This window comes from Paralichthys olivaceus, chromosome 6 (assembly GCF_024713975.1).
Source record: "Paralichthys olivaceus isolate ysfri-2021 chromosome 6, ASM2471397v2, whole genome shotgun sequence".
NCBI classification, from domain to species: Eukaryota; Metazoa; Chordata; class Actinopteri; order Pleuronectiformes; family Paralichthyidae; genus Paralichthys; species Paralichthys olivaceus.
This window is the reverse complement of record NC_091098.1, coordinates 5,112,066-5,137,386: the sequence shown is the minus strand read 5'-3', so window position 1 is coordinate 5,137,386 and position 25,321 is coordinate 5,112,066. Positions and strand designations below refer to the sequence as shown.

At 40.9% G+C, this 25,321-nt stretch overlaps 2 protein-coding genes and 1 long non-coding RNA gene across 6 annotated transcripts in view; 2 read left to right on the top strand and 1 right to left on the bottom strand.

Moving 5' to 3' along the window:
* Nucleotides 1-2,619, top strand: part of bcl2l1 (BCL2 like 1) — a 29,994-nt gene extending 27,375 nt beyond the window's left edge. For all 4 annotated transcript variants that reach the window (XM_020089326.2, XM_020089323.2, XM_020089322.2 and 1 more), the window contains exon 3: nucleotides 1,309-2,619. In XM_020089326.2, coding sequence (XP_019944885.1) covers nucleotides 1,309-1,452 — 144 coding nt within the window. In that variant the 3' untranslated portion in view covers nucleotides 1,453-2,619. The remainder of the gene's footprint in view (nucleotides 1-1,308) is intronic.
* A 5,498-nt stretch (nucleotides 2,620-8,117) lies between these two features.
* cox4i2 (cytochrome c oxidase subunit 4I2) lies at nucleotides 8,118-13,927 on the bottom strand. Its single transcript, XM_020088787.2, has 5 exons — nucleotides 13,417-13,927; nucleotides 11,424-11,523; nucleotides 9,967-10,131; nucleotides 8,695-8,826; nucleotides 8,118-8,532 (listed from the first exon to the last, which is right to left on the bottom strand). The coding sequence occupies exons 2-5, from the start codon at nucleotides 11,521-11,523 to the stop codon at nucleotides 8,399-8,401; spliced, it is 531 nt and encodes a 176-aa protein (XP_019944346.1). The 5' UTR covers nucleotides 13,417-13,927; the 3' UTR covers nucleotides 8,118-8,398.
* A 2,965-nt stretch (nucleotides 13,928-16,892) lies between these two features.
* LOC138410531 (uncharacterized) lies at nucleotides 16,893-23,550 on the top strand. Its single transcript, XR_011243240.1, has 2 exons — nucleotides 16,893-17,551; nucleotides 20,008-23,550. It is a non-coding gene; the product is annotated as an uncharacterized lncRNA (long non-coding RNA).
* The last annotated feature ends 1,771 nt before the right edge of the window (nucleotides 23,551-25,321 follow it).

Genomic DNA, 25,321 nt, shown 5'->3' with positions numbered 1-25,321 from the left:
AGAAGAAGCATTATCCTCGCACACAGACACTTTCAAAGCACTGACAACATCAACATCAGAAGGGACTCAGGAGGCCACGTCCATCTCAGCTGATCTGCTGTTGTGTTTGCATAGGAGATTGTTTTAGCCTGACTGGCGCCCCCCTGTGCCCAAAAATGAAAGCTGCATGCTCTGCTGCTCATTTCCAGGAAATGATTTCAGTGGGTGGTTACGCTGGCTTGGCAGTGCTAGACAGCTACGGGAAAGAATGTCGGCATACAGCACCGCTTCTGCAATCTGTCGCACGACTGATGGGATGCCTGGGAAATGAGGGGGAGGTTCAGTGGAAAATATTTTTAAAGCGCATCATTAAATGTATTTAATGATGTGGATTCCTCCTTAAAATCAATGAGAGGAATGAGTGTGCACAGCATCAATGCAGGTGGTTTCTGGGGGTTTTGTTGGTGGGGATGACAGCATTACCTGATTTGTGTGGTGGATGGAAATTTCCACACACGACGCGGGGGCTTTGACGGTCAAATGGATACAGAGCTGTGGGCGTCTCAGCAGCTGTCTTCTTGTTCGAGGCCTGGAGACCTTTACAGAAGGGAATGTACCTGACTCTCCAAACCTGCCTGTGGCTTTTGTTTTCTTATTTTTGACTGGGGAGTTTTGGGAAGTGTTATATACGTGTGGGTTTTTTCTCTCATTTGAATACTTCACCTACTTATTCCACTGAAGTTTGACTTTCCGTATGTGGAAAGCATATCTCGCGAAACGTTCATCAACTCGGCCTCACACCTGGCATGGCTATTGTTAATAGCAAAAGAAAAATTGGATTTGTACATGTGATACATTCAGTAATAAGAAAAATGTATTAGGTGACCAGCTCTCTGTTGCAGTCAGTCGGGGGGAGCAGTATGCTGACAGTCAGTCTGTGAACATTTAGACTTTTTCTATGTCCTTTAATAAACAGTGTGCTCACCATCTTGGTCAAATTACTGATTATTTATCTTTCAACATATCAGACTGAGACACAGATATAGAGCATGGGTGCTGAAAAGCACAATGTTTGTTTGGTTGTGAACTTGGGTCTGAAGATTGTGTCAATAACCGACATGTAATGTATAATATATTTTTACAGCAGTTAAGTAAATCATTTAAACTTGTATACGAGCTAGACATGTGAACAGTAATAAAGCGAATTCAGTTTCAATTTTATTATAAACTTTGACTTTAAAATCTTTATTATAGATGAATTGGTCGGAGGAACAAAAATCTTTCCAACTTCACTCCTCCTTATTCTCTCTTCGTTTTTGTGTCTTCCAGGAGCACTTTGCTGAAATCTTCGGGAACGACTCCGCGGCGGAGAGCAGGAGGTCTCAGGAGAGCTTCAAGAAGTGGCTGCTTGCAGGGATGACCCTGGTGACCGGGGTCGTGGTGGGTTCACTCATAGCCCAAAAACGCCTGTGAGAGAAGATGGACAACCACCCCTTTTAACACTCTCCTCCCATGATCCTCCCCACCTGTTTCTTTCACTACCTTGATCGGTCATCATGGAAGTTAAAATGAAGATCTTGTTTTTCTCGTCAGAACTGCTGATGATGTTTACCTTTGTTTCATCCCCCCTCCTTACACATCCCACGGTGGACTGAGAATCCTCACATGTTGTTGGACTTTTTGGAAAAAAGACTGGAGGGGGAAGGAGATCTAGTATTCATGTTTTCATCCTATTCCACCCTGATGAAACATGCGTGGATATACGGAGACAGGCGTATTATTCTTTCATTCACTCAACCAATTGTCCCTCCGTCCCTTTTCTACACTTGTTTCATTTTTCATTTTGTATGTATGTATGTATGTATTAGTTTTAATAAATTTTTTCCCATTTTCATCCTTAAAAAAAGGTAAAACCTGATCCCAGAATTCACAGTTCACCTGTCTGATACAGATCCGGCGTGTTGTGTGGCCTCTATGCGTGTTGTCTTGAAAACTTGCAGCTCAACAATAGCTTTGTATGTGCCATATGGAGAGTGAGCGCAGGGGGAGGATGTAGCACCTGCCCCTGAACAAGCTTCTATAGTTCCCATTTTCTGCCACCCTGCCATTCAGATCACCCACACACACTCATAGCGTATCGTCAATAACCCATGACTCCACATACTTTCATGCTCATAGCTCATGGGAGTTTTACACTTCAAAGCCCAATGGGAAACTAAATCCTCTGCTTGTTTGTGTTTATTTGTGCATTTTCTTTTTTGGATTTCTGAACCTGTTGATCTGAGCTTTATAATCATAAATTATTTGCCTGCCAGAGCTGTATGTGTATGTGTGCGTGTGCGTGTGCATGTTTATTTAGCAGTAGCTAAGGAAAGCAGCAAGAACTGTAGCATCACACAAGAGACAGAGTGGTGGCGGCCGTAGTCACAGCAACAGGTCCTTCCACAGCATCAGTCGTGATGGTTTGATATTTGGATGTACTGCTTGATTTAAGTTATAAATTACTTCAATACCCCACCCCTCTATTTAGCTTTCATAGACAATACAAAACTATTCATTAAAGGTTTACAACACACTGTAATGTAATTGCAAGCAGATATAAGAGCAATTAAAAAATGTGATGTTTTTGTCACCAATCTCTTTTCTTGTTACCGATTGGGTTATTTTAACATTTTATTTAAAATTAACATCTTAATGATGCATCTGCAGTAAGCAGATATAATGGGCTGTTAATTTATCAGTCTAGTTGTACTAGCAATCATTGTATTGTCAGACATTCATTATCTGCTCATACTCCAATTACAGAAACTTCACAGGACCTGAAACTGTTGGAAAAAGAGGTTTAATTAAACTGTCTTTGTCTGGTTACAGCTACATTATAAAGTAGAATGACTGTTAAATGTGAGGCTCTAATAACAAATATCTACTAGTTAAAGCTTTTCACATGACTTCTCTCTTTGTCTCTTTCTCTCAATATAACAACTGAATTAAATTTTGTTTTGAGACTGTGACAGTCATTTTTCACTGTTATTGGACATGTTAGGCAAACCAAACCGGTAATTAGTAAGTGAGAACATTACCATTAGTTGCAGCCACAGTTGTTTCTATTCGCTGGTCCATGGGGAGGAAGGGTTCAAATCATTTTTATTGATCATATTGCAATGCTCATATGCTGCAATGTTAAAACAGAAACCCCTTTGGCTGTTTTTTCTGCTTATCCATTAATCATTCCTTATTCTTCATCCATGCCATCATCTCAGCAGAGTCAACATTCAACTTGTTAAGATTTATTTAGCAAAGTGATGCAGCAGCTGCTTCAAGGAGACAATGCATTTCTGCATCTGACTTGATTTGAGTTAAATGTGATAAGAAATGTGTCATAATGTGTCTGTTCCCCATTTTAAGCAAATCGGCAGCTGTCGGTGGCTGTAGGAGTGTGACGTTACACACCCAAACTTTCATATCTCATCTCACACACTCACTCGGCCCAACCCCTCCACTTCTCCACCTTCTCCTCCCCAGACTCCGCAAATCTGTCTAATCTCCGTCCGTCTCTCCTCCTCTTTTCCCGCTCCATGCAGCCCCACCTCTTTCTCTGCGGTCCCCCAGCTGTCACTGCACCTAGTCACGTGTGTCAGTCACAGCCGGCCCACCTGTGTGTAACATACACACACACACACTCACACAGGTTTAACATACACACCTGCCAGTCACACGTAGTCCATGAGAGATGGGGGAAGACGGCCTCGTCTTTGTTTCTAAACATCCTCCCATCTTTAATTGAAGCTGGAGGACTGTGTGTCATCTGGCGTTTCACACACTGACAACTGGCAGCACGGCTAATTGAATGGGAAGGGAGGGAAAAGGGTGTGTGTGTGAGAGATCCTATTCCAAACACAGCCTCCAGCTAACAACACTATGTCCTGATGTAGTGAAACACGATACAGGTTTTTCATCAACACTCAAAGAATATAAAGGAAGAAATCTGGATTTCCAGGTGGAACACCCATCGTTTCACTGTGAGTGCAGCCGTGCCTCCATCCTCTCGCTTCATCAGTGTGGACCTCTGCTCTCTCCATCTTCACAGCTCACAGAACCATGTAACCTTCATGAACATGTTTCACCAAAATAGAGTAAAAAACACAAATATGACCCTGCATCGACTGTTGATGATTCTCACTTTGTAAATGCTTGTGTGCTGAGCATCTTATGAGCCATGTCTGCTCTCATACGTTCCAGTCCAGCATATATACATGAATATTCTATATTTTTCTAATGTGTGCCCCGCCAAGAAGCTGCTCGTAGGCTTTTCCTCTGCTGAACAGGCTCTTAAACCAGTTCCCTTCCTACTCATTGTGTGTGTGTGTGTGTGTGTAACTTTCTGTCTAGCAAAATGTACCTGAAGGAGGCACAAATGAAGTGGGACGGCATTGGCACGTCCCTACACATATATATGTATATATACATATATATATATATGCTAGCTATTTAAACTGATTAGAATAGTTCATTAGCTTAGCGACATATTTAAGACAAAACTGAACCGATGGCTTTTAAACATTATTTATATTTGGTGTAAAAAAACATAGTTACGCCTCTTCAAATGGCCTTAAACTCCATCTTTGCATTGATGTGCATCGTCCTTCATTGTGTTTTTGTTCTCTAGGATTATTGGGCTGCTACTAGACAGAAAAATGCAGACAAAGCAAGAGGATATTTTCAAAACGTCCGGTCTCTGGTGCATCTTTGTGGGTCACAAGAGTACAGAATCAAAGATCGCAACCATGTCCAGTGGTGTGTCTTTATGTATTAGAATGGCACTGTAAAAATGTAAACTGCATTGAACTCAATAAAGCCCATGTTGAAAGATGTGCCTGTCTCGTCCTTCCCACATTCTTGGATATTGGAGTCAGAAAGGTTATTACAGATCCAGAGGAAACACACAAACATAAACCTTTATGGTGGAGTCATTAGGATTCTGACCATCACACGCCCACACACATTTAATGGCAACCCATCAAATGGTGGTTAAGACAGTTCAGTCTGAAGTGGAGGACTGATAAGCATAATTAAAAAGACAAACAACAACTCATTAGCATTCATGTCAGTGTCAGGAAGAAACACATTTTGTATGATGCAGATATTATGCATTATATATATATTACAAAATCCAACATTTTACCTTTAAATGTTTATAGTTTTACCATATATATTATTTATTTGCCCATCTTGTTGATGTGTACTAGGTTTCAAGTGAACACTTTCACTGGCACATTTTTCACAAGCTTATTGTAAAGATCCTGTTTATTTGAATCAGCCATAAAGCAAAATCATCTTTGGCCCAGATCTGGTTCAAGGTCTTCATCCTGGGTCAGATACACAAAGCGGACACGGGCTGGTGTCCTTTGGAACAAAGGGTCAATTCAGGCATGGATCTGGTTTCTTTAATCTGGACCAGGGCTGTGCCAGGCTCCAATATGAATGGTATAAATATTCAATATTAGTGCTGATTAGATTTCAAGAAGTTCTTCTCCACATACACATGGATATTTAATGTTTAATGATTTTTAATTCTCTTTGTTAAGTCTCAAATGTTGAGTATAGAGCCACCCACTCACAGATGTATCTGTCCGGACACTGATCCATTCATCACTCAGTTACTCCTGGTTACTGTGATATTTGATGCTTCACAGCTGAACTCATCAAACTTAAATCATATTTATTGTGAGTCTGTGTATCTTTCAAGTGTTTAGTGGTATTGTTTTAGCCATTAGCTGCAAGTTAAACTAGTTCATGGCTACAAGAGTCTGTGGTCCAGATGTCCCTGATGATTATGTGGACAAAAATAAGCTCTCATAATTTTAAAGTGAAGAATTGTTAAAGTTAAGGTTAGAGTGTGTGTGTGGTTTATATACATATATTATGGGGACTTGTCTTCTTTATGAGGAAAAAAAGTAAATCATAACATAAAGCATTACAATTTAGGTTAGGTTAGGGTTAGGGTTAGGGTTAGGTTAAGGTTGAGTATGAGGTTAGGTTAAGGTTGGGTTAAGGTTAGGTTTAAGTTTAAGTTTATGTTTAAGGTTAAGGTCAGGTTAAGGTTAGGTTAAGGTTAAGTTTAAGTTTAAGTTTAAGTTTAAGTTTATGTTTAAGGTTAAGGTTGGGTTAAGGTTAAGTTTAAGTTTAAGTTTAAGTTTATGTTTAAGTTTATGTTTAAGGTTAAGGTTGGGTTAAGGTTAAGGTTAGGTTAGGTTAGGTGAGGTTAGGGTAAAGGTTAAAATTAGGTTAAGGTTAGGTTAAGGTTAAGGTTAAGGTTAAGTTTAAGTCTAAGTTTATGTTTAAGGTTAAGGTTAGGTAAAGGTGGGATAAATGTTAGGTGTAAGAGCCATTTTGTTTTTGTTTGGTTAAACCTCCCACCACTTGGGGGAGTAGTGCCGCTGACACTGAGGCCAGAGGTCAATATAATCAGGTGAGTTACCTGACACAGATGTTGCTGGAACAAGAACCAAAGTGAAGGTTTTGACCACAGTTGATGTCTGTCACATGAATGTTTCGGGGCGATAGATTCATGACAGAGAGAGTGGTTTTGCTCTTTGACTGTGTTCTGGGACCAGCTGCTGTGGCCTCTCAGCCTCTCCTGTTGCAGAGCTGCGGAGGAAAACAGAACTTCAGAACAGCTGTATGCCGCCCAACGCCAAGGTTTGTGTAGTGATATGTCCAACAAAACACTGGCCATTGTTGTAAACGTGTACACAAATAACTTTGCTCGTAAAAATCCAATGTATTGGTGGTAAACGAACTGAGAGTGTATTGACGAAGCTGAATTTGCATGATTGACTGGATAAAGAACACATTTCCGATTCTGAACTCTTAACTGAGACAGAGCCTCAGGTTGGTTCAGGTGATGTGAACTACTCTGTAAAAAAGCAGACCGTTAAATCGAAAGAGAAGCACTCAAAATGATCAACCTGCAGAAAGAAAGAAAGGTGAAGTTTCACAGAGCACACGTTCTCCAAGGATTAATTGTTGATTTGATGGGTAATAAAAAAATGTTTGTTCTCTGTGGTGAGGCAAAAGAAAACCATGCAGCTTGAATGGGGTTGTTACTTAAAGAGGAGGTGGAAAAGTATGACATGTGGTTTAAGGTAAAAATGCTCAGTGTTTATGACAGTGTTTATTGTTGATGTAAAAAAAAAATGGTTGACTTGCAATCAATGTTGCCTTCATGTTGCAAGTGTTGCTATGCATAATGATGTGGTTAATGTGGAGCCTCAGGACAGCATTTCTAATGTTGGGTCAAATACAAAGGCTCAGGTCGAAAAAGTAATGTCTCAGTAAGCAGCACGTCTACCACATCATCTGCACGGCTTGAAGAGGAGGCAGAAAAGGCTGCACTCATGGTTCGTGCTGCAGCGCTACAGGGAAAACATGTTTTGGAGGATCTAGTGGAGCAACAAAGAAGGAAATTGAAGCTGAAATCACAGCATCTACAGCAAAATCAGCAGTGTTAAATGCCTCATATCATGGCAGTGTTTCAGTTGCACATTCGGATGGAAATGAATCCTTTTTCAAAAAAGGAGCAGCACCTGATCCTATGTTTTGTCTTCTGGTTCCTTGTGTTTTACTGTAATTCTAGTATATCCTTATTTTGGATTTCGCCAACACTCTCTGAACTTGTTTGTTCTCCTTCACACTTTTATCTTTTTACTCTTATCTTCCTCACCTAACCTTGTCCCTTTTGTTTTATATCAATATTACTCAGCTCTATATGTAAACTGTCTGCTTTATGTGCCTGTCCTTGTGTCTGCTTCTGACGGGAACAATAGCTCTCTGCAGAAAACTGAAATACTTAAACAGATGTGCTGCATTGAGCACAGGTTGAAAAACACAATTGACTTAAAAGGAACATTTTCACTGAACTGAACATCACATTTCTGAAGCTTATTGTTGTATGAAAAATAACCTTCAGAGTTAAGAGAAACTAAAGCTTAAATCTAGTTACTCTCATACAAGTCTATCATAATTCTACACCTCTAAATTGCTTGAGTAAATGTACTTAGTTACTTTTCACCGTTAGTGAAATGCGTCAGGACCCTCCAGCTGAGCTTATACCATGTAATAAAAGACTGGGACAGAGACACTATAAGAAAACTTTATTATGTATGGCTACACCTGGACGGACACAGTTGACACCATGAAAGAAAGCTGCGGAGGACGGAGAGGATGCAGCTGACTGACAGCCAGAGGTAGCACAGAGTAAAATCACCCCAGAGATATTGGTGGAGGACATGCTCCGTCTTACAAGTGGTTTTAACATCTGCAATGCAGAATTCATAGTTTTACTTCAGAGTGGAAATAAGCCATGTTCTGGAGTGACGGGTCCGAACGCTGCACCACCTCAGCCAGTCCCACCGTCTCTCTACTTCCACTGGCCCTTCTCATAGTCCCACTTGGCGGCGAAGCCCTGGATTGGGTTGACCCTCATGTCCAACATCCTCTTTATCTGTTTGGCCTGCCATTCGTCATCGAAGGTCCTGGGAGTCGGAGGGTAGACTGGAGGGATAGATGGAGAGATACATAACAGACGAGTGCTGTGATGCTACTTTTAGAGATGCTACTCTGCTAACACTAATAAAGCCTGTGTGTGTGTGTGTGTGTGTGTGTGTGTGTGTGTGTGTGTCCATCCTGTCAGACTTATTAAGATGTTTCTTTTACCGTAGACTTTCTGCCACCAGACTATCAGTCCAGTGAAACCCAGAAAGATGAAGATGCCCCCCAAGACGGACTTCCACTCTGCTGATGGCTGCTTCATCTCGGGGAAGGTCTGGCAGAACATCAGCCGATACACTGCAGCAGGTGAGAGAGGTGACGACATGACAGGTTGTGATGAAGTTGAATCATTGGTTCCTGGTCATCATCCAAAGATTGCCCGTTTGAAGCCTTTAGTCACATATTTAATGTCAAACAAGTTTTCAAATGTTTTAATTAAATAATTGATAAATAAAAAATGAAGCAAATATTAAATACAAGAGTATGAGTATAATAATATTTGTGTCACCCAACTTTATTTCTTTTGATTCTTTATTCCAGTATTAATTTATTTTCTCATGACCCTGAATTCATCTTGTGACTATAATTGAGTAGTTCTAGCTACTGCCACCTCCACCAGCTACAACAGTTAAATGATACGATTGCACTGATGCATCAATAGAAATTAAATTCTGTCAAATTAAATCAGGTCAGTCAAAGGAGAGATAATTGAAACTAGTATTTTTTAACACTATTTTTAAAATGTATCATGTCAAACTTTATGCTGAAAACTACAGCGGTCAGATAAAAGTAGTGGAGAGTAAAAAGTACAGCATTTCCTCCTGAAAGAAACACTGGAAATACTCAAGTACAGTACAAGTACCTAAGAATTGTACTTAAGTAAGCACAATACTTGAGTAATTGCACTTGGTTACTTAATAAGATTGATCAGTTATAAGCTTTAAGTTAAGTGTGTCTACGCAGAATAATCCTGACTTAAATAAATATAGCATCTGAAAAAAAAAATACAGCAATATGTACTTTTAGTATCCAAAGTAAAATGACCCACTATAAAGAAAAAATGAACTTGATGAGACTTGTATTATTGTATACAATTGATTATTTTGACTGATGCATTAACATGTATCTTCTAACTAGTATTCCAATTAGATCATATACTGATGGGTGAATTCATGTAGTGGAGTAAAAGGTACAGTACTCTATTACTCCGAAATTAGAGGTGACATATTATGAAATGAATATACATAGCTGTACAGTGCAAGTACCACTGAATTGTACTTGAGTACAGAAGTTAAATATTTGTACTAGTTTCCCTGTGAGTTTAAATGACTGTTGATCTTGTGTGTATACTGACAATGTTGATGTCAGGTGTATTTAAACGTGTGTGTGTGTGTTCTGTACTGTGTGCTGCTCAGCCTCTGTGAGTTAAGGACCTACAGGCGACCTTCTCCTCTTTGGACAGTTGGCTCCAGGGTCCTTTCTCCTTCTGCTTCAGGCTCTGGTCAGCAGTCGTCAGTGTGTCCTTGTAGGGTCTATCAGGCAGAGGGTTGTCCACACAGTCAGCGTATGTGGGCTGAGACATGTCTACGCTCTCTGCCACGTCTGCAGGGACAGAGGTACAGACGGACGAGTCACTCTTTGTAATCAAATGCTGCAACAATGCAACAGTTGAGAGAAATCTGTTTCACATGATAAAAGCTTCAAAGAGTGTGAGGCCATGATGGTACTGCAGCGCCATCTGCTGGTTTGTCAGACAGAGGCTTCCTGTTCTCGCCTTTATATACAGTCTCTATATACAGTGTCTAGTTCTAGCAGTCTTCATAAAGAAATATTTTTACTAAAATACTGGCAGTTTTTTTCGTAGGATTTAAATTTCAGCAAACACTGATAATCTCATGGTTACATCTTTGTGCAGGTGTTACAACAAAATCTTTGACCCATCAGATTCTAGGACCTACTTACAGTTGTTATACACACTTTAATACACACACAGCAATGATACTTCATCTCCGGTCTAACTCTATTTTTATATCTAAAACTAGGGGCACCAGTTTTAGTCTTAAACCAACAAATGTGTGCCCACGGGTGTGAATGTGAGAGTGAATGCATTTTTTTGTCTGTATTTGTCAGCCCTATGATAGAGTGGTGACCTGTCCAGATCATAGACTGTATCCACACCAATACTTTTTACATTTACACAGTGGTATTGTTAGAGGTAGGAGTACTTCCTCCTCCGCTGCTGCTAAGAGATGAGACCGACAGTTCCTCTAATCAAAAATGATATCTATTACCACTGTGTGTGTGTGTGTGTGTGTGTGTGTGTGAGAGAAAAGCATGTCCCCCCAAAGTAAATCATTGAATTTTAAGTTGATGGGGTAGGGCTGGGTTAGCCAAATAGTAGTTATGGTTAAGATTAGATGAAGTATTAGTATGTGTGAATATGTGGTCCTGGAACAGTACACAGGCACTGTTTGTCTCTTTGTGGACAGATTTGGAGGAGGTATGGAGGTTGGATGTAAGGAAGAAGGGGCCATGAGTCCCTGGCCCATATTCGTTTAGTACCCAACCACTGGATCCCAGTTTCAGTCATTACCACCTACTCATTAGTGAAATCTATAGACCATCTTGAGAGAGCATCACACCAGCCGCAGCCCTGGTCAATAATTGAATGACCACTGGATAATCACATAATAATGTAGTTGGTCTAATAACCTCCTCATGGTGTGGTCCCCTCCCTACAGAATCTGAACACCTGAAGCGAGCCTACAGTCAACTCTGACCAGGTTCTTCATGGAGAACATTCCCACCATCATCCAGGGAACAACTTTCTACACGAGGAGCCTGATCGCTTCTACTTCAGAGGCAGATGTGGAAAACCACAGATGTGGTGGTACCGTGGCTGTGGCTCGCCATCCTCACGCTGCTGGTGCTCAAGGCCGCAGTGGCGCGCCTGGCCAGGAGGCTTCCCACCCGCCCTGCCGTCAGGTGGAGCATCTGGAAACAGGTGAACAGTGACAGGGACACGTTTATTTCAGACTTCATCAGCACAGACCTCCTGCTGAATAACCAATGATCAGCAGTTATCATCTTAGTTTAATTAATCAATCAATTATCTGAGTGACAATAACTCAGCTGCATACATTCTTAAAGAAGACATTTATTGATTCAATTGGATGATCTACTTTTAAATGTCAATGATGAAATTGTTTTAAGTTTTCAATAAGAATAAAGAAACAAATAAACCTACATTTTTTTTTTTTTTAAGTAAGCTATCAAATTTAGTTGCTGACTAATGCTTCCTTCAGATGAAGGTGCAAATCATTTTAGAAAGTATTATTACTAATAGGTCTACTGTGGCATAACACAAAATGAAAACGTAAAGGCCAACATGAACAGTGGAAAGGCACTCAAAATTGTTCAGTATTGTAGGAAACGTTATTATTTATTTATTGTTATTTTTAAGTGTATTTGAAGGCGCTGGATTGTTCTATACTTGATTCACTATATTTTTTCCATTGTCTCTGTGACATAGTTTATTATGTTTTTTCATATAGAAGTTTTACACGAGCCCACATGTAGTATAATTTCTGTTAAACAGTAAATTGTGTTGTTAAGCAGGATGAAAGCACCTGAACACACAGCAAGTTTTATATATGAGTCACAGAAAAGCTTTTAATAAGAACCAACAGTTAAAGCAAGATCAGTGACTATTGGGCTATTTTTTAAACCACAAAGCTCGTGATCTCCACAGCTGAATGAATAGGTTGCGTCCTGCCTCTGCCTGCTGGTCACCCCTCACCTGAACGCTCCGGAGTTTTCTGTGTTGTTGTGAACGCATCTGAGCGGAGAATCTCCTGCTGCGTTGTTCACGTGTTAAACTCTGACCCTCAGTCCAGATCCAACTGTGCTGACTCTCTGGAGTCTGAAATTAGCTGAAATAACCCTCACCCATTATGTTTGCACTTTTTAAATGTGGCGTACGAGTGTCAAATCCATTCTGTTCCAGTCTGGCAGCATCATCATGTTTCACAGTCGAATACATGATGTGATAACGTAACAAAGAATGAACAAGTGGCCGTGTTAGTTACCACACTTCACACATTAACATTCACACTGCCAGTCAACAGATCATATCAAAGTATACAACAGCACGCTGACCTTACAATGAAATGTGATGGTTGTTTATGTTCACTTAATAAGTAATATGGAATCAGGTTTAAATGATGTTTAAAGTTTCAGCTTCTCTCACATTGCTGATCTGTCCTTTCACCTGCTCTTCTGCGGCTTATCACACGCACAAACAGACATACGCTCAAGCATGTAGAGTGGAAATGGCGGATATTGGCAGTTATTCAAGTTAAGAGTGCATGCTGACCTTCTGAGAGGGACGAAGGAGAACGATTGAAACTGTTTGCTATTAAATGAAACAAGTGTCTAATTCTGTTCAACACGATATTCAGCGTAAAGAAATGTGCTGGAGGGAGCATATTTTATCAGCAAAATCAGATATGATTCATGTTTAGTGTTTTATTCATGCAGAGACGGACATTGCACAGAATAATGCAGAGAAGTCTTTTTAATCATTGGTTAATGCTCATGTTCTGGTATGAAGAAAAGAAAACCCTCTGGTCGGACACACTGTGCAGCATTTCTTCAGCTTCACAAACAAACAACACTGCTGCACGTTTGTGAACCTCCTCAAATCTCCTTACTCGATCTGTGTCATGCTTCATTATCTTTTCTGCACGTCCGCCACTTTTCTCTTGTGTGGGGTTAAGTGGGCTAAGGAGAAAAGGGGGTGTCCTCTGTCGTCCCCTCAACTGCTCCTTGCCAAACACTCTTTAGAGTATAGCGTGTTTATTTTATTCAGCAAAGTGAGGTACTCACGGTGGTTGGTAGAGGGAAACAGCAGGATCGGGAGGTGCAAACGGCACAAGAAGCACAATCTTGAGTGAAAAGGGCTGCACAGGCCTTCTTTCCTGTTTTCGTCTGCACTTTATCGCCAGATAACACAGAGCAGGAACCAACTGGTGGGTGGGATGGGAGGAATAAAGAGAGAGAGAGGAGGGAGAGGGAGGGAGCTCAGAAAGGAGAGAGACCAAACCAGTGCTAGTAAACAATCCAACTAAGCATGTGATAGGACTGGCCGAGGGAGACAGAGAGAGTGGGTTGAGTTTGGCTCACAGACCATTAAGACGACACAGAGATACTTTCTCTTATTTCCGTATTCAAACGCTCCTCAGTCTGCTCCACACTCTGCTCCTCACTCTGATCTCCACTCTCCTCGCAGCTTCCATTCAGACAAGACGACATGCAGGGTTGATTTAGGTGAGGAGGTTACATTGGGACACAAACAGTGCTCTATATTTATAGTAGGCAGGAAACGGCACAGTGTGCGCATGTGCACGAGAAAGTGAAAGAGTGCCTTGTGGATTTAGAGGAGTAAATAGAAATGGATAGAACAAGAGAGAAGTTGCCACATTTTACCCAAACCCCTCCACAAGTTGGCACCTGGCCACCTTTAGCTGTTTGGCCGGGAGCCCAGCGGCTGGCGGACTGAGGGTGGAGTAAAAGCAGCCGAGACAGAGGGAGGAGAGTCCCAGAGGTCAGATAAGGACAGACTAACCCCACGCTGCTCTGCTGTGTGCGCCACCTGAAGCACTGACTTAAAACACAGAATGAAAATGTGCGTTCAATCCTGTTCCACCATTCTCACAGAGAGACAAAACTGTTCATTGAACTTATTTATTGCTCAACTCTGTAACTTTAGAGCATGACTCATTTTCAAACAAACCTTTAACAAATGTTCTTTGTTGTCTGTGTTTGGTTCTCTCCAGTATTTAGTTTATGTCGCGCTTTGTATTATTGTTCAATAATACTGTGTTATATGAGAATACATGCTGCGGCTCATTAACTCTGGGTTCACAGTCTGTCTTCACCTCCTTCCACATACACAGGCCAAAGTACGTGCCGGTGTCACTTGTCTGGAAGTGGATTATCTTTTTATTACCCTGTTTTATAATCTGTTTTATTTAATCCAAATGGTGCTGGCACACGATTGTGCTGCAGTGTTTTTGACTGAAGTGGTGGAAATGAACCACTTTTCAGTTTAAGTAGTGTTGAAGAGTTTTAAATTTCCATTTAATGCTACTGTACACTTTACAACTCCACTATATCACATTATTTTTTCTATTTCTACTCCACTACATTAATCTAAGAGCTATTTATTCAATGCTCTGCACATTCCAAATCTGAAATAAAAGATAAAACTAATCCAATACAACAGCTCATTAGCAGATCTGTATACCGTTATTTTGTTGAGGTTAATAGAACCTAACAATCTGGCAACAGACTCTATGTCCATCTTAGAAATGAACCCATCGACATTACCTGACTCTTTATAAATCTGTAGAGCGCATACCTTCGCCAAGGCCCATTTTTGTCCAGATTGATATTTAATCACTTATATAAAGTTGATACTGTGATTAACTAGTTGCATACACATCCAGCAAATATGAAAAAATATCCTTCAGTTGGAGTTTTCCTCAGCTAGTTGCAAACTGTCTGCTGTTTGATGCTGGGCAGGTTTATCAGCTCAACTCCAATAAAACAGAAATCCTTGTAGTTAGGCCACAGCAGAGCTCAGTAAACTCAATATAACCATCTGTTGACCACATGACTGTTGCCAGAGATTGTTGTATATTGTTTGTCTTGAATCATCCTTTGAGCATCATATCACAAAAGTTGTCCAATCTTGTTTTTTCCCATCTCAGGAATATTGCCAATATTAGATCCATTCTAAATTGTAGAGATGCAGAAAGGATCACACTAGCTCTTATCACCTCACACCTTGATTACTGCAGCAGCCTTTTCTCTGGTATTACTCAGTCAACCCTGAAACTATTGCAATCCGTACCAAATCCCAGCAGCTAGGGCGAGAGATGCTAAAACACCGCGTAAAGCTGGGGGGAGCTGCAGAATCTGGTGATAATTCTCTTTACATGTTTCTGTACTGAAAAGTTATACCAGTTATTTGATGCATTGGTAAAATAAAGATATTAATTTGACCAGAGCTGAGCAGAACTTTTCTTGTAAATGAAGACAAACTCTGGGTGGACTGCCCCTTTTAAGATGACTAAGTTGCTGTAACTGGAAATACCACAAAAGTCCACAAGATAGCAGCACTTCACAACCTTTTGAGGCAGCAGCAGCCTGAAAATCACAGTAGATGTAACATTATGATAATGAACTCATAATGAAAATGAAAACAAGACAGTTTGTCAGTTAAAACTGATGAAATCCAGATGTTGATCTCGCTGAACCGGTCCAGGTTGTATTTCACTGTGGAGGAACATCTGCACCCTCTTTGAGACTCTTAACACTCGCCCCAAACCTGCAGAGTAATCACTAGCATGTAGGTTGTTTGTGTCAACTACAGGAGAATTAGAAACAGGACAGTGACTTCATTTTAAAGAATAATTGTAGATTGTGTAAACACAGTCTGGTCTGGTGGTCCTGCAGCAGACCTGTGGTATTGTATGCTTGCACAATGATCAAAAGCAGAGCTGCTTTCAGATGTCATTAAAGTCTATGACCTTTTATTGGATAGATGAGACTGAATGGAACTGACACTCAAACCCTGTAAAATAGTTCCTGAGAGCACACTGCCTCTCCTGTTCAACATGGATCTAATGGTTAAGTCAGATGCGTCAGTGGTTCGCTCCAACTTCTTGTGAGAGCCATTGTCTGTCAATATCATCAGCTTAGCCGCACGCCGCCCGGGCAGCCAGGTTTCCCTTTTCAGTTCTGGGAAAGCATCTGAAGCAAAGAAACACAAACACGGTGGTTGCGCAGCAGATTTTCCAGACATGCATCCAAAGCAACCTCATAGATGATTAAGTTATTGAAAAGTCAAGCTTCATGAAGTGCTTCTATTTCTCCAGCAAGAAATTATTTGTGATGAAGCTACTCCCTCGCTGACATTTAGCGAAGCCGTCTGTCAAAAGCAGCAGCAGCTGCCAGTACAATACAAACACAGTATGGCACGCGTCCTTGATTCATTTATGGAAATGAGGTTAGGGCCGTGACGGTGCAAATAACCCCAGATCGACCCCCTTCTCCCCCACAATCACTTTGTCCTTTATCCCCCGCGGGGTTACACCCCATCTTGACCCGCAGCCACCCTCTCCTGTCCCATTAGAATTGGAGATGTTTCGCCATCTCTCACGAGGTCACGTTTATCATTCGTCATCTCTCCTCTTCTCTTTGTTTGGCCACTCGCCCATCGTCTGTTTTCATAACAATAAAGCTGCAGAAATGGGGCCCGAAGGGGGGGGGGTTATCAGCACAGAGTGTCAGTTTGAGTTACGCCCCCTTCAAATGGTCCTAACAGCAGATCTCGCAGTGGCCTTCTCAAATGTGTTTCCTGTCTGACATCCTGACAAAAGACGGACTCAGCCTCCCGCTCGCTCACAGTGACACTGATGCTTCTCAGTACTGATGTCAGCCGAGGTGTCGCTGAGGAAGCTGTACACTTTGTAACATCGGTTTAATGAATTTAATTCTGTTTTCCCTGCAGGAAAGTGATTCTGAGGCTGATTTGCCTCTTCAGATTCCACTGTGCTTTGCATTTTTTATTTTTTTTTCATCTCTTTCATCTCTTCATATTCGTATAACAGCGCTCCGGCTCAATCAGCTGCGAGGCAGAGACACGGCAGGAGCGCGGACCGACTGTCTGCTTGTCAGTCACGAGAATGCGTCTGCAAGAAAAATCTCTTAATTCCTTTAACACGGTGAATGTAGGTCACAGCAAAAAGCCAGCGTGATGGTGTGTGGCCTCGCATCTTTCTGTCGCTGCTCAGCCTCATGCTCTTTCTGTGTGAAAGACTCAGACTCGTGCCTGGCTCTATCAGTTCCTGTCTAACCCCAGCGTGTCCAGGCTTGCTGTACTTGGCCTTGTCCTTCCTGTAGAACTTGTCTGGACCTTGGCAGAATCTGACCATGTCGGGGTGTGTGTCGGCACGTGAGTGTGCAACATTTGTCTGTCCCCTCCACTTCCACCCTTGAGGCATTGTGCGTAACTGGGTCATACCGCCACCACTCCCATGCTAATGGTGTTGCTCCTCCTCCTCTTCTCCTCTCTTCCTCATTATTTCTTTTCCCAATCACTTCTGCCATATTCCACTCCGCTGCCCTTTGTTGAGTTGGTGGGCACTCTGCCCTCGCCCCCTTATTGGCATCCCCTCAAAGAGAACACCGATGCATGACTAAGGATGAAAGGGACTGGGAAGTGGCCCGTGATCAAGTGCTCGCTCTGCATAAATAATCCACGACAGCAGCCAAACATACAGCCCACATTACATTATTTGATCATACACTGCAGTGCATGTAGAATATTCATCCAGCCAGCATGCTCCTTTCTACATATCAACCATCCTTTCATGTGTGATTATGGTGGGGTTGCCGTGGTAATAGGCTAAGCTAAGTAGCCCATGTGTTCTTCTCCCTAGCCACATGTTTCCAGGCCAGATTTGTAATTCATCTAGCATAGATATACCCAAAATACCTCCGCAGGAAGACATCCAGACATGTCCAGATCAGCCTATGTGACTCCTTTCTGCACAAGGGAGCAGCAGTTCTTCTCCGAGAGGCCTTGGGACATCTCCATCTCCATGTATCCATGTGTTCAGACAGAAACAAAATCCTTTGTGTCCTGTGGACGTTAACTTTAAGCTACAGATGGACACCTTTTGCTTTTTCTCTGGGAATCCATGCAGAACTCTAGTTATTCATTTTATTTTCCCCTACTCTTTCTATCTTCATCAATGTGTGCCACTCTGGGTGGATTTGTGTTTCACCATTAAGAGTAAAAATTTGCTTAGGCATTAGTCTTAATTCAACTACTTGCATGTGTGAAAAGATGCATAGGAGAGGATTATGATCAGTGTGTCAGACGTTTTTGTCCCATCTCATATTCTCCATGTCAAATACAACAGAACACATAAACTGTTTCACTCGGGACTGAGATTTATTTTACAGCAGTCCACCAGCCTCAGACCTGGTGGTCAGCCGTAAAACTCACTGGACGTCATATTTCATGAAGCCAGCAGAAGCATCCAGCAGGGATGTAACCCTGAGACCACCAGAGCAGATACTCTCCACACGTCATCTGTCCTGGGAGATCAGAATCAGGTTCAACCCTTACAGAGCCTGAGAAACGTCCTGTGGAGAGTGAAGACACAGCTCTCACTCCAGTTATATGAAGACCAAGCGGCTCGTAGAAACATTCCTGGCAGGACCCTTTATAAAATACCCCACAGGACCCACAATCCTTGTCCAGGTCAATAAAAGACATGTAGACTGAGCGGCCCACTGTCCCATGACCAGGACAGAATCCACATCGCTCCTGAATCTAAAGTTCGTTCTTCCTAACATCTGTCGGAAGCTTCTTCAAGTGAAAGTGATGCAGCACAACATGTATTGTTTTGGTGTTGTCATGCATTCATCCAACAGTTTTGAGTTTTTGGATTGAAAAGCGCCTCAGTTTTAATTCAAATGTTTTTACTTTGGTGAACTGTGCTTTTCCAGACTGGTCGGATTAGAAATCAAGTTTATCACTCGCCTGTTGATTAACTGTGGCACACATCCTCTTCCATATGTTCACTCAACCGATGAAAGACTTCCACTGTTTGTTTCTGCTGATGCAGACCTGGAAAAGAGCCTAATCAGCACTCAGGCTCCTGCCGTCCTCCATACTTTCTCTTTTTCTCTCTCTCCTCCTCCTCTATCCCTCAGTTCCTCTTCTGATAGCGAGTTTTTAAAGTGTAGGTCTGGTGAGGTGTGATAGCATTGTCCGTTTTTGTCAGGGTGGCACTGTTTCCACTGGGCAAGACGTCTCACCCTCAGATGGCAGGTTTTAGATTTTCCTCTCATCTGGAAAGCCGGAAAAACAGCACCGATCATTGATCTCTGTTTATTGCGACAAACAAATACAGATTATTGAGATATCAGCTTAAGGTAGAAAGGTGTGACGGCGCAGACATACCCTGAATAGCCAGGCTACTATAAAATGTGTTAAAAAGCTAGAATTAGATTCTACTATGTTTTATTCCTCAACCAGTCAGTAATGTGTGAGGTGTCCTCTCCCCCAACATCAAATTTAGTCAACCTAGAAGCTGCTCTCCTGCTCATTAGTTCCAGTAACTTTATGTTTTCCATCAAAGTTCTATAGAGCTTAAGAACTTTACTCGTAACAATTCCCTCAATGTCATCCATGTTTATGTCACGACAGATCCTTCCAGGTCCCACCTATCCCATGATTCATTGTGCTTAAGTGACAAACTGTTTTTCATAGAATTCCTTACACCTGTAAGACTTTCATTGCTTGAGCATTATGCTTCAGCTCAACAAGGCAACTAACGGTACAAATGTTAAAAGAAAACGAGTCATCTAAAACTGTCTTTTCGTGTCCAACTTCAGGCAACAGCAACAAGACGCGCTGGAATCATGGAAATCCTCTGTAGACCAGACCGTCTCATTTATGTTCAGCCCACCTGGTCCACAAAGGAGTCTGTGTAGAGCGTGTCCTCAGAAGGATGCAGCCCCTGAATGAACACACAGCTTGTGTTTCCTCTTGGTTGGTTTTTGTTTTTCTTGTTGCCTTTGTGTTCAGCGATCCAGCTATTGTTATCATGGTAATATATTCCCATTTGAATGAGTTCTGATCCTTTTTTGTGATTTCCAAATTTTTCTGATGATCATTTAGAATCTCCAGGAATTACTTTTTGTATTTTTAACTTTTCAAATCAAAAACCAACACTTTGAGCCTGATCCTGCATCTGCCTCTGGCTCCTCTCCTGTGGTGAGCATGACAGTTTGTTCAATTTTTTTCTTCTATTGGTATTTTTCACAGATATGGCTAGGTATCCAGCTAGCTATACAGACAGAGGACGTCAGCAATCTTGATCATCACTGACTGGTGCACTGTTTCGTCACTGTTCACGTCAATCAACACGACGTCAGACGTGCTGTAATATTGTTGAACAAAAGAAGCTGTGTGTGGTGAATCTAAGGTCTGGATCCAGACTACCATTTAAATGCACCTGGATGAGAGCTCCAGGACACTGAAGTGAGATTGTTTCATCATAATCTGCCTCCAAAGTTATAATTGAGCTTTGATAGAGCTGTGACAATATTCTTGGTTTTAGAAGTCCTTGTCATTAAGACTTCAACGAAAAAAAGATGTTCCCTCTTTTGGTGTTTGGATGATGGTGACGGGTGTCACATCGTTTTCTGAGACATCATACCAGTCAGTTAATTCCTCAGAGCCTGTATGGAAACGTCTTTATCAATTCGTTTTCCCTCTCATTCTGTTTTTTTCTTTTATTTCATCACTTACTTGATGAAAAACTCTTACTTGAGTTAAGGAAACCAGGTTTCTTACAATAAGGGAAATAAGAAAAATCTTATTGCTATCAGATGATCCTCAGTTTAACTCAGCACACTAATTATGATGCTTTTAGTATAACCACACTTAAGGCAACCTGGTTCCAAGTATACCATATTTTTTAATCTCATGTAAGTACCATCATTAAGGTCTTTGCATTCCATATTTTTTTCCATCATTAGTTTTAGAAACAAGTTCAATTTGCTGTGTATTTCACATCTGTCAAAGGCGGAGAGTTGTTTGAGCTGTTCCTGATCAATTGGATCACAGAAATTTGTTTTCTTCTTTTTAATGTGCGATCCCAGTGTTGCTGGTAGCGTATCAAACTAGACCTCTCACATCCTGAAATAGACTTGGAAGCATTCAGGATAATTTTTCAGCTCTTTGATGACATTTTCCTTGTTCCTGGCGGCTTCTCAGGATTGGATGGATCCAATGTTTTCTTTTTCTTCTTTCAAAAAGCAAGAGGACCACAAAATCATCCTCACTGCTCGACTCGGCTGCGAATTTCCAAAACAAATAGAATAATAAAACACATCAAGTGTGCAAGGTTTCATTGCATCACAATTTTTTTGTACAGAGAACTTCAATTTGTCAAAAACTAAAAAAGCAAATTTAAAGCAATATTAAAAAACAACATGGGTGAAAAAAGTAATAACCATGAAATAGCTGTCGCATCCAAACTAGTTTCTCTTCCTCTTTGCTCTGTTGGTATTCTTGAGCTTTTGTTTGTTGTTTTTTTCCCCAGCTCTGTTGGTGGGTTTCCATGGCAGCGCAGGGTCCATTTTGTCAATGCCCTTAAAGCTGTGAGCCTTCCTCTGTGTGTCAGCAGGGGTTCAGTTCTCATGATGGATCACCTATGGACACAATACCAGGGTCCCGACCCAACGGGGTTCCCAGCTCTATCCTAATTAACTTAATACCAATTAATCTACAAGACTGCTCTGCTCTGCCACCTTGGTCTCTTTTGTGATGCGTCCTGAATCGCCCAGGGCCTCGGACAAACGTGCCAGGCATGAATCAGCTGCTAGTCTACGTAATTGGTGCTAATGGCCATTTCTTCTATGGCCAACAAACGGAGGAATGTTGGTTTGGCATTAGCTGTTTCTGAACATGCTCATGACTGGACCAGAGCTACGGATGTTTCTTTAACCTATCCAGAGTTGAGGAGGAAGAGGAGGTGCGTCATGGCAACACAATGCAATCAACCAAATACTGAATTTATGGACATTATATATGAGCTGCAACAAAATACTATAATCAGTAACATTTTAATTTATCCTCAAATTATATTTTGGTATTAATGATACTGTAATTAAAATAATGTACTTTTTTCCAAGATGTACTTAGTGAGCTGACAAATGACCTGTATTTATGTAACACTTTTCATCTCAAAGCACGTCACAGTACAAGTCAGGTTCCTGATCCGTGTTCATATTGTGTTTCTATACACATGCTGTGTTTTCCTCTATCACACACTGTCAGCACAGCCGTCAGGGGCTATTTGAAGTTAAGTATCTGGCCCAAGGACACCTCTAATTGCTCTGACATGCAAACAAAAACAGAAAAAATGTCAACACAGTCACAGTGAAACTCACATTTATTTACATTTACCTTTTAAACTCTTTTAGGAAACATGGTCGTTTTTTAGGGGCAAAATTGTCCCCACAGAACTGAGTAGGTTAATGAATACCTTTTTAATACAGGCTGTCCTGGATCACTGATCTTTGTCTTAACAGAACTTTATAATCCAAGGAGAGCCAGATTAAGTTGATTTTGTTTCATGATGCAGGCTCCTGTCAAGTTGTATTTTCACCAGTGAAACAGCTCCACAGTCTTCACAGGTGGATTACCAATACTCTTTGAGGTTTTACCTTTTCTGTCAGTGGTGTTGAACACATCTTAATACTTCTTCTCTTTGTGAGTGTTTGAATCTACCTGCTAATCCCACAATCCTCTGTCTGTCTGTCTGTCTGTGTGTCTGTCTGTGTGTGTCTTGGTTGTTGCATGAGAAAGTGCAGTGCAGAGTGTCGTCTGATTTGGACAAGCATCACTCAATGTTTATTCATCAATATTAATAAAAACTGAATAAACAGGCGACGGGTGCTCTGTAGCAGTCAATGTGTGGGTTTGTGCAGTGTGTCTTAACTGTCAGTCTGTAGACCACATTGAATGTGTCTTCTTCTGTGTCCTCAGATAAACCACAGCAGTGGTCGGTTACTGGGTCAAACCGTGGGTCAAAATTGCAAAGCTGAGGTCTGAAAATTGTGTTGATTGCCTCACAGAACTCTGAAATATCCTAGTTGCAATGTAGAAAATTAGATCAGTACAGTAAATAATTTAAAATCTGTACTTAACCACTTTAAACTACTGTATTTATACAACACACAAACAGTAATGAGGCAAATTCAGTTTAATTTTATGAAAAACACTGACTATAAAATCTTCATTGCAGGTAGGATGAACACAAAGTATTCTAACTTCACTCTGCACCATAGACTGTTTATAAAATCCTCTGCACACAAACAATAAAAAGTGACAGTATATTGTAGAACTGTTTGAGGAGGACTCACTAATGACAAGGAAGAATTCTGAAGAAGCTCCAGAGCTTAAATTCCGGACAAGAGAACAGGACACAATAGGTGAGGAGGCATATTTAGCTGAAAATAAAGATGCTTGAGCTGAAGTTAAAGGTAAACCCTGTGGGACATGTACGGGCACTGTAAAGTTGTTTTCAGTTGAAAGTAAATGCTGCTGTGGGGCACGAGCCCAGGGCATGAAAGTGTGTGTTCTTGAATGAAATCCCAGTCAACTGGTTTTTTGTTGACGTAGGTTTAAATATTCCATAAATTAGTATATGTCAAGTAAACAGCTCAGAAATACAGTACATCACACAAGAACATGAAGCAACACTGAGTTAAATAAAACTCCTAATCCACCTTTGTCAACATGGCCAGGCACGTCTTGGTACCCAGCACACACACACACACCCACACACACAGTAAAATACAGAGACTCTCTAAACCCACCCTGGGAAAAAATCCAGAAATTCTCCAGAGGAATGCCTTCATATCCTGGTTTCCAAACAAATGACCTGTGTGGAGCCAAAAGTGTAGCATGGTGGAGCTGCCTGAGGTTGTTTGAGCCCTGTGAGAGCAGCTGGAGTTCACCTCCTGCAGTTCACCATCTCCAACACGTTGCAGTCTTTTTGCTTCACATCAAACCCTCCATGATGAAACACTTCATATGAAAAAACCAGAGCATGGGTGCCATCACTGACACATGTAGTCTAGACACATTATGGGTCGCAGCTACCACAGTATCTGAGATTTTGAGGCTAAAGTCTTAATATTGCAAGGAAATAAGTTTTACATTTATGAGATTAAAGTCTTGTTTTAGTCTACGTGTCATCTTAGACTATTTGAGGAATATCAGAAGATCACTCTCGCTTGTGTTAAAAATTAGCAATTTGGAGTATCTCTAAAGTTATAGTGATGTGTATAGGACTAGAAAAGGTTGTGCAAGAAACAGAGTCTGTTCTAGAGAAAGAACCACACAGACTTGGAGGTCGTTACCTCTTTTTTTGAGGAGGGAATTGTTGACCGCAATCGGCGTGCTACTTAAATGCATTTCGTAGTTTCTCAAGAAACATTCAAGATTTAGGATCCAGAAGAAGCGGAATTCAAAACAACAACTAAATTCTTGTAGTACTTTGACTATTTTCTTGTTAAATTTCAACTTTATATTTGCAACATTAGGACTTTTTTGTTAAATTTTGACTTTCTTCTCAATTTCAACTTCTTTCTAGTAATATTTTTGACTTAATTCTCATCATTTTTAATAGATTTTTTTTTTCTTGTAGCCTTAATACTCTGTCCTACCTACAGATCTGAGTGTATTACTCTTTTAATTTATTGATAATCATTTCTCAATCTGGTCAGCAAACAAAAGGTTAATTTAAACCAAATACAATGACATGGTTCAATTGGAAAATATTTCACTTGTCTGTTCAGTGAATGGAGCCCTATTTATATTGTTCAATGTAACATAAGTAGTTTGATCCCATAATCAGTGAAACTGTTGACTTGTGTGTGTGTTTGCCACTAATTGTGCTGTGGACCATCGTTTCACAAGTGGGAATCACATTTTTGTGAAATTGTGCAGTATGATTGCACTCTTCTTATGTGCATTTTATTACATAAAGTCTTGTAGCCAGTTTAACAGTATTGCACTAATCAACAGTGGGAGCAGTATTGTGTTCCTGCAAAGAGCAAAAAAAGCGAAACACATGATTTAAAATAAATGGACTTTAAAATGTTTTGTGCAGGAGTAAAATAAAATGTGTCA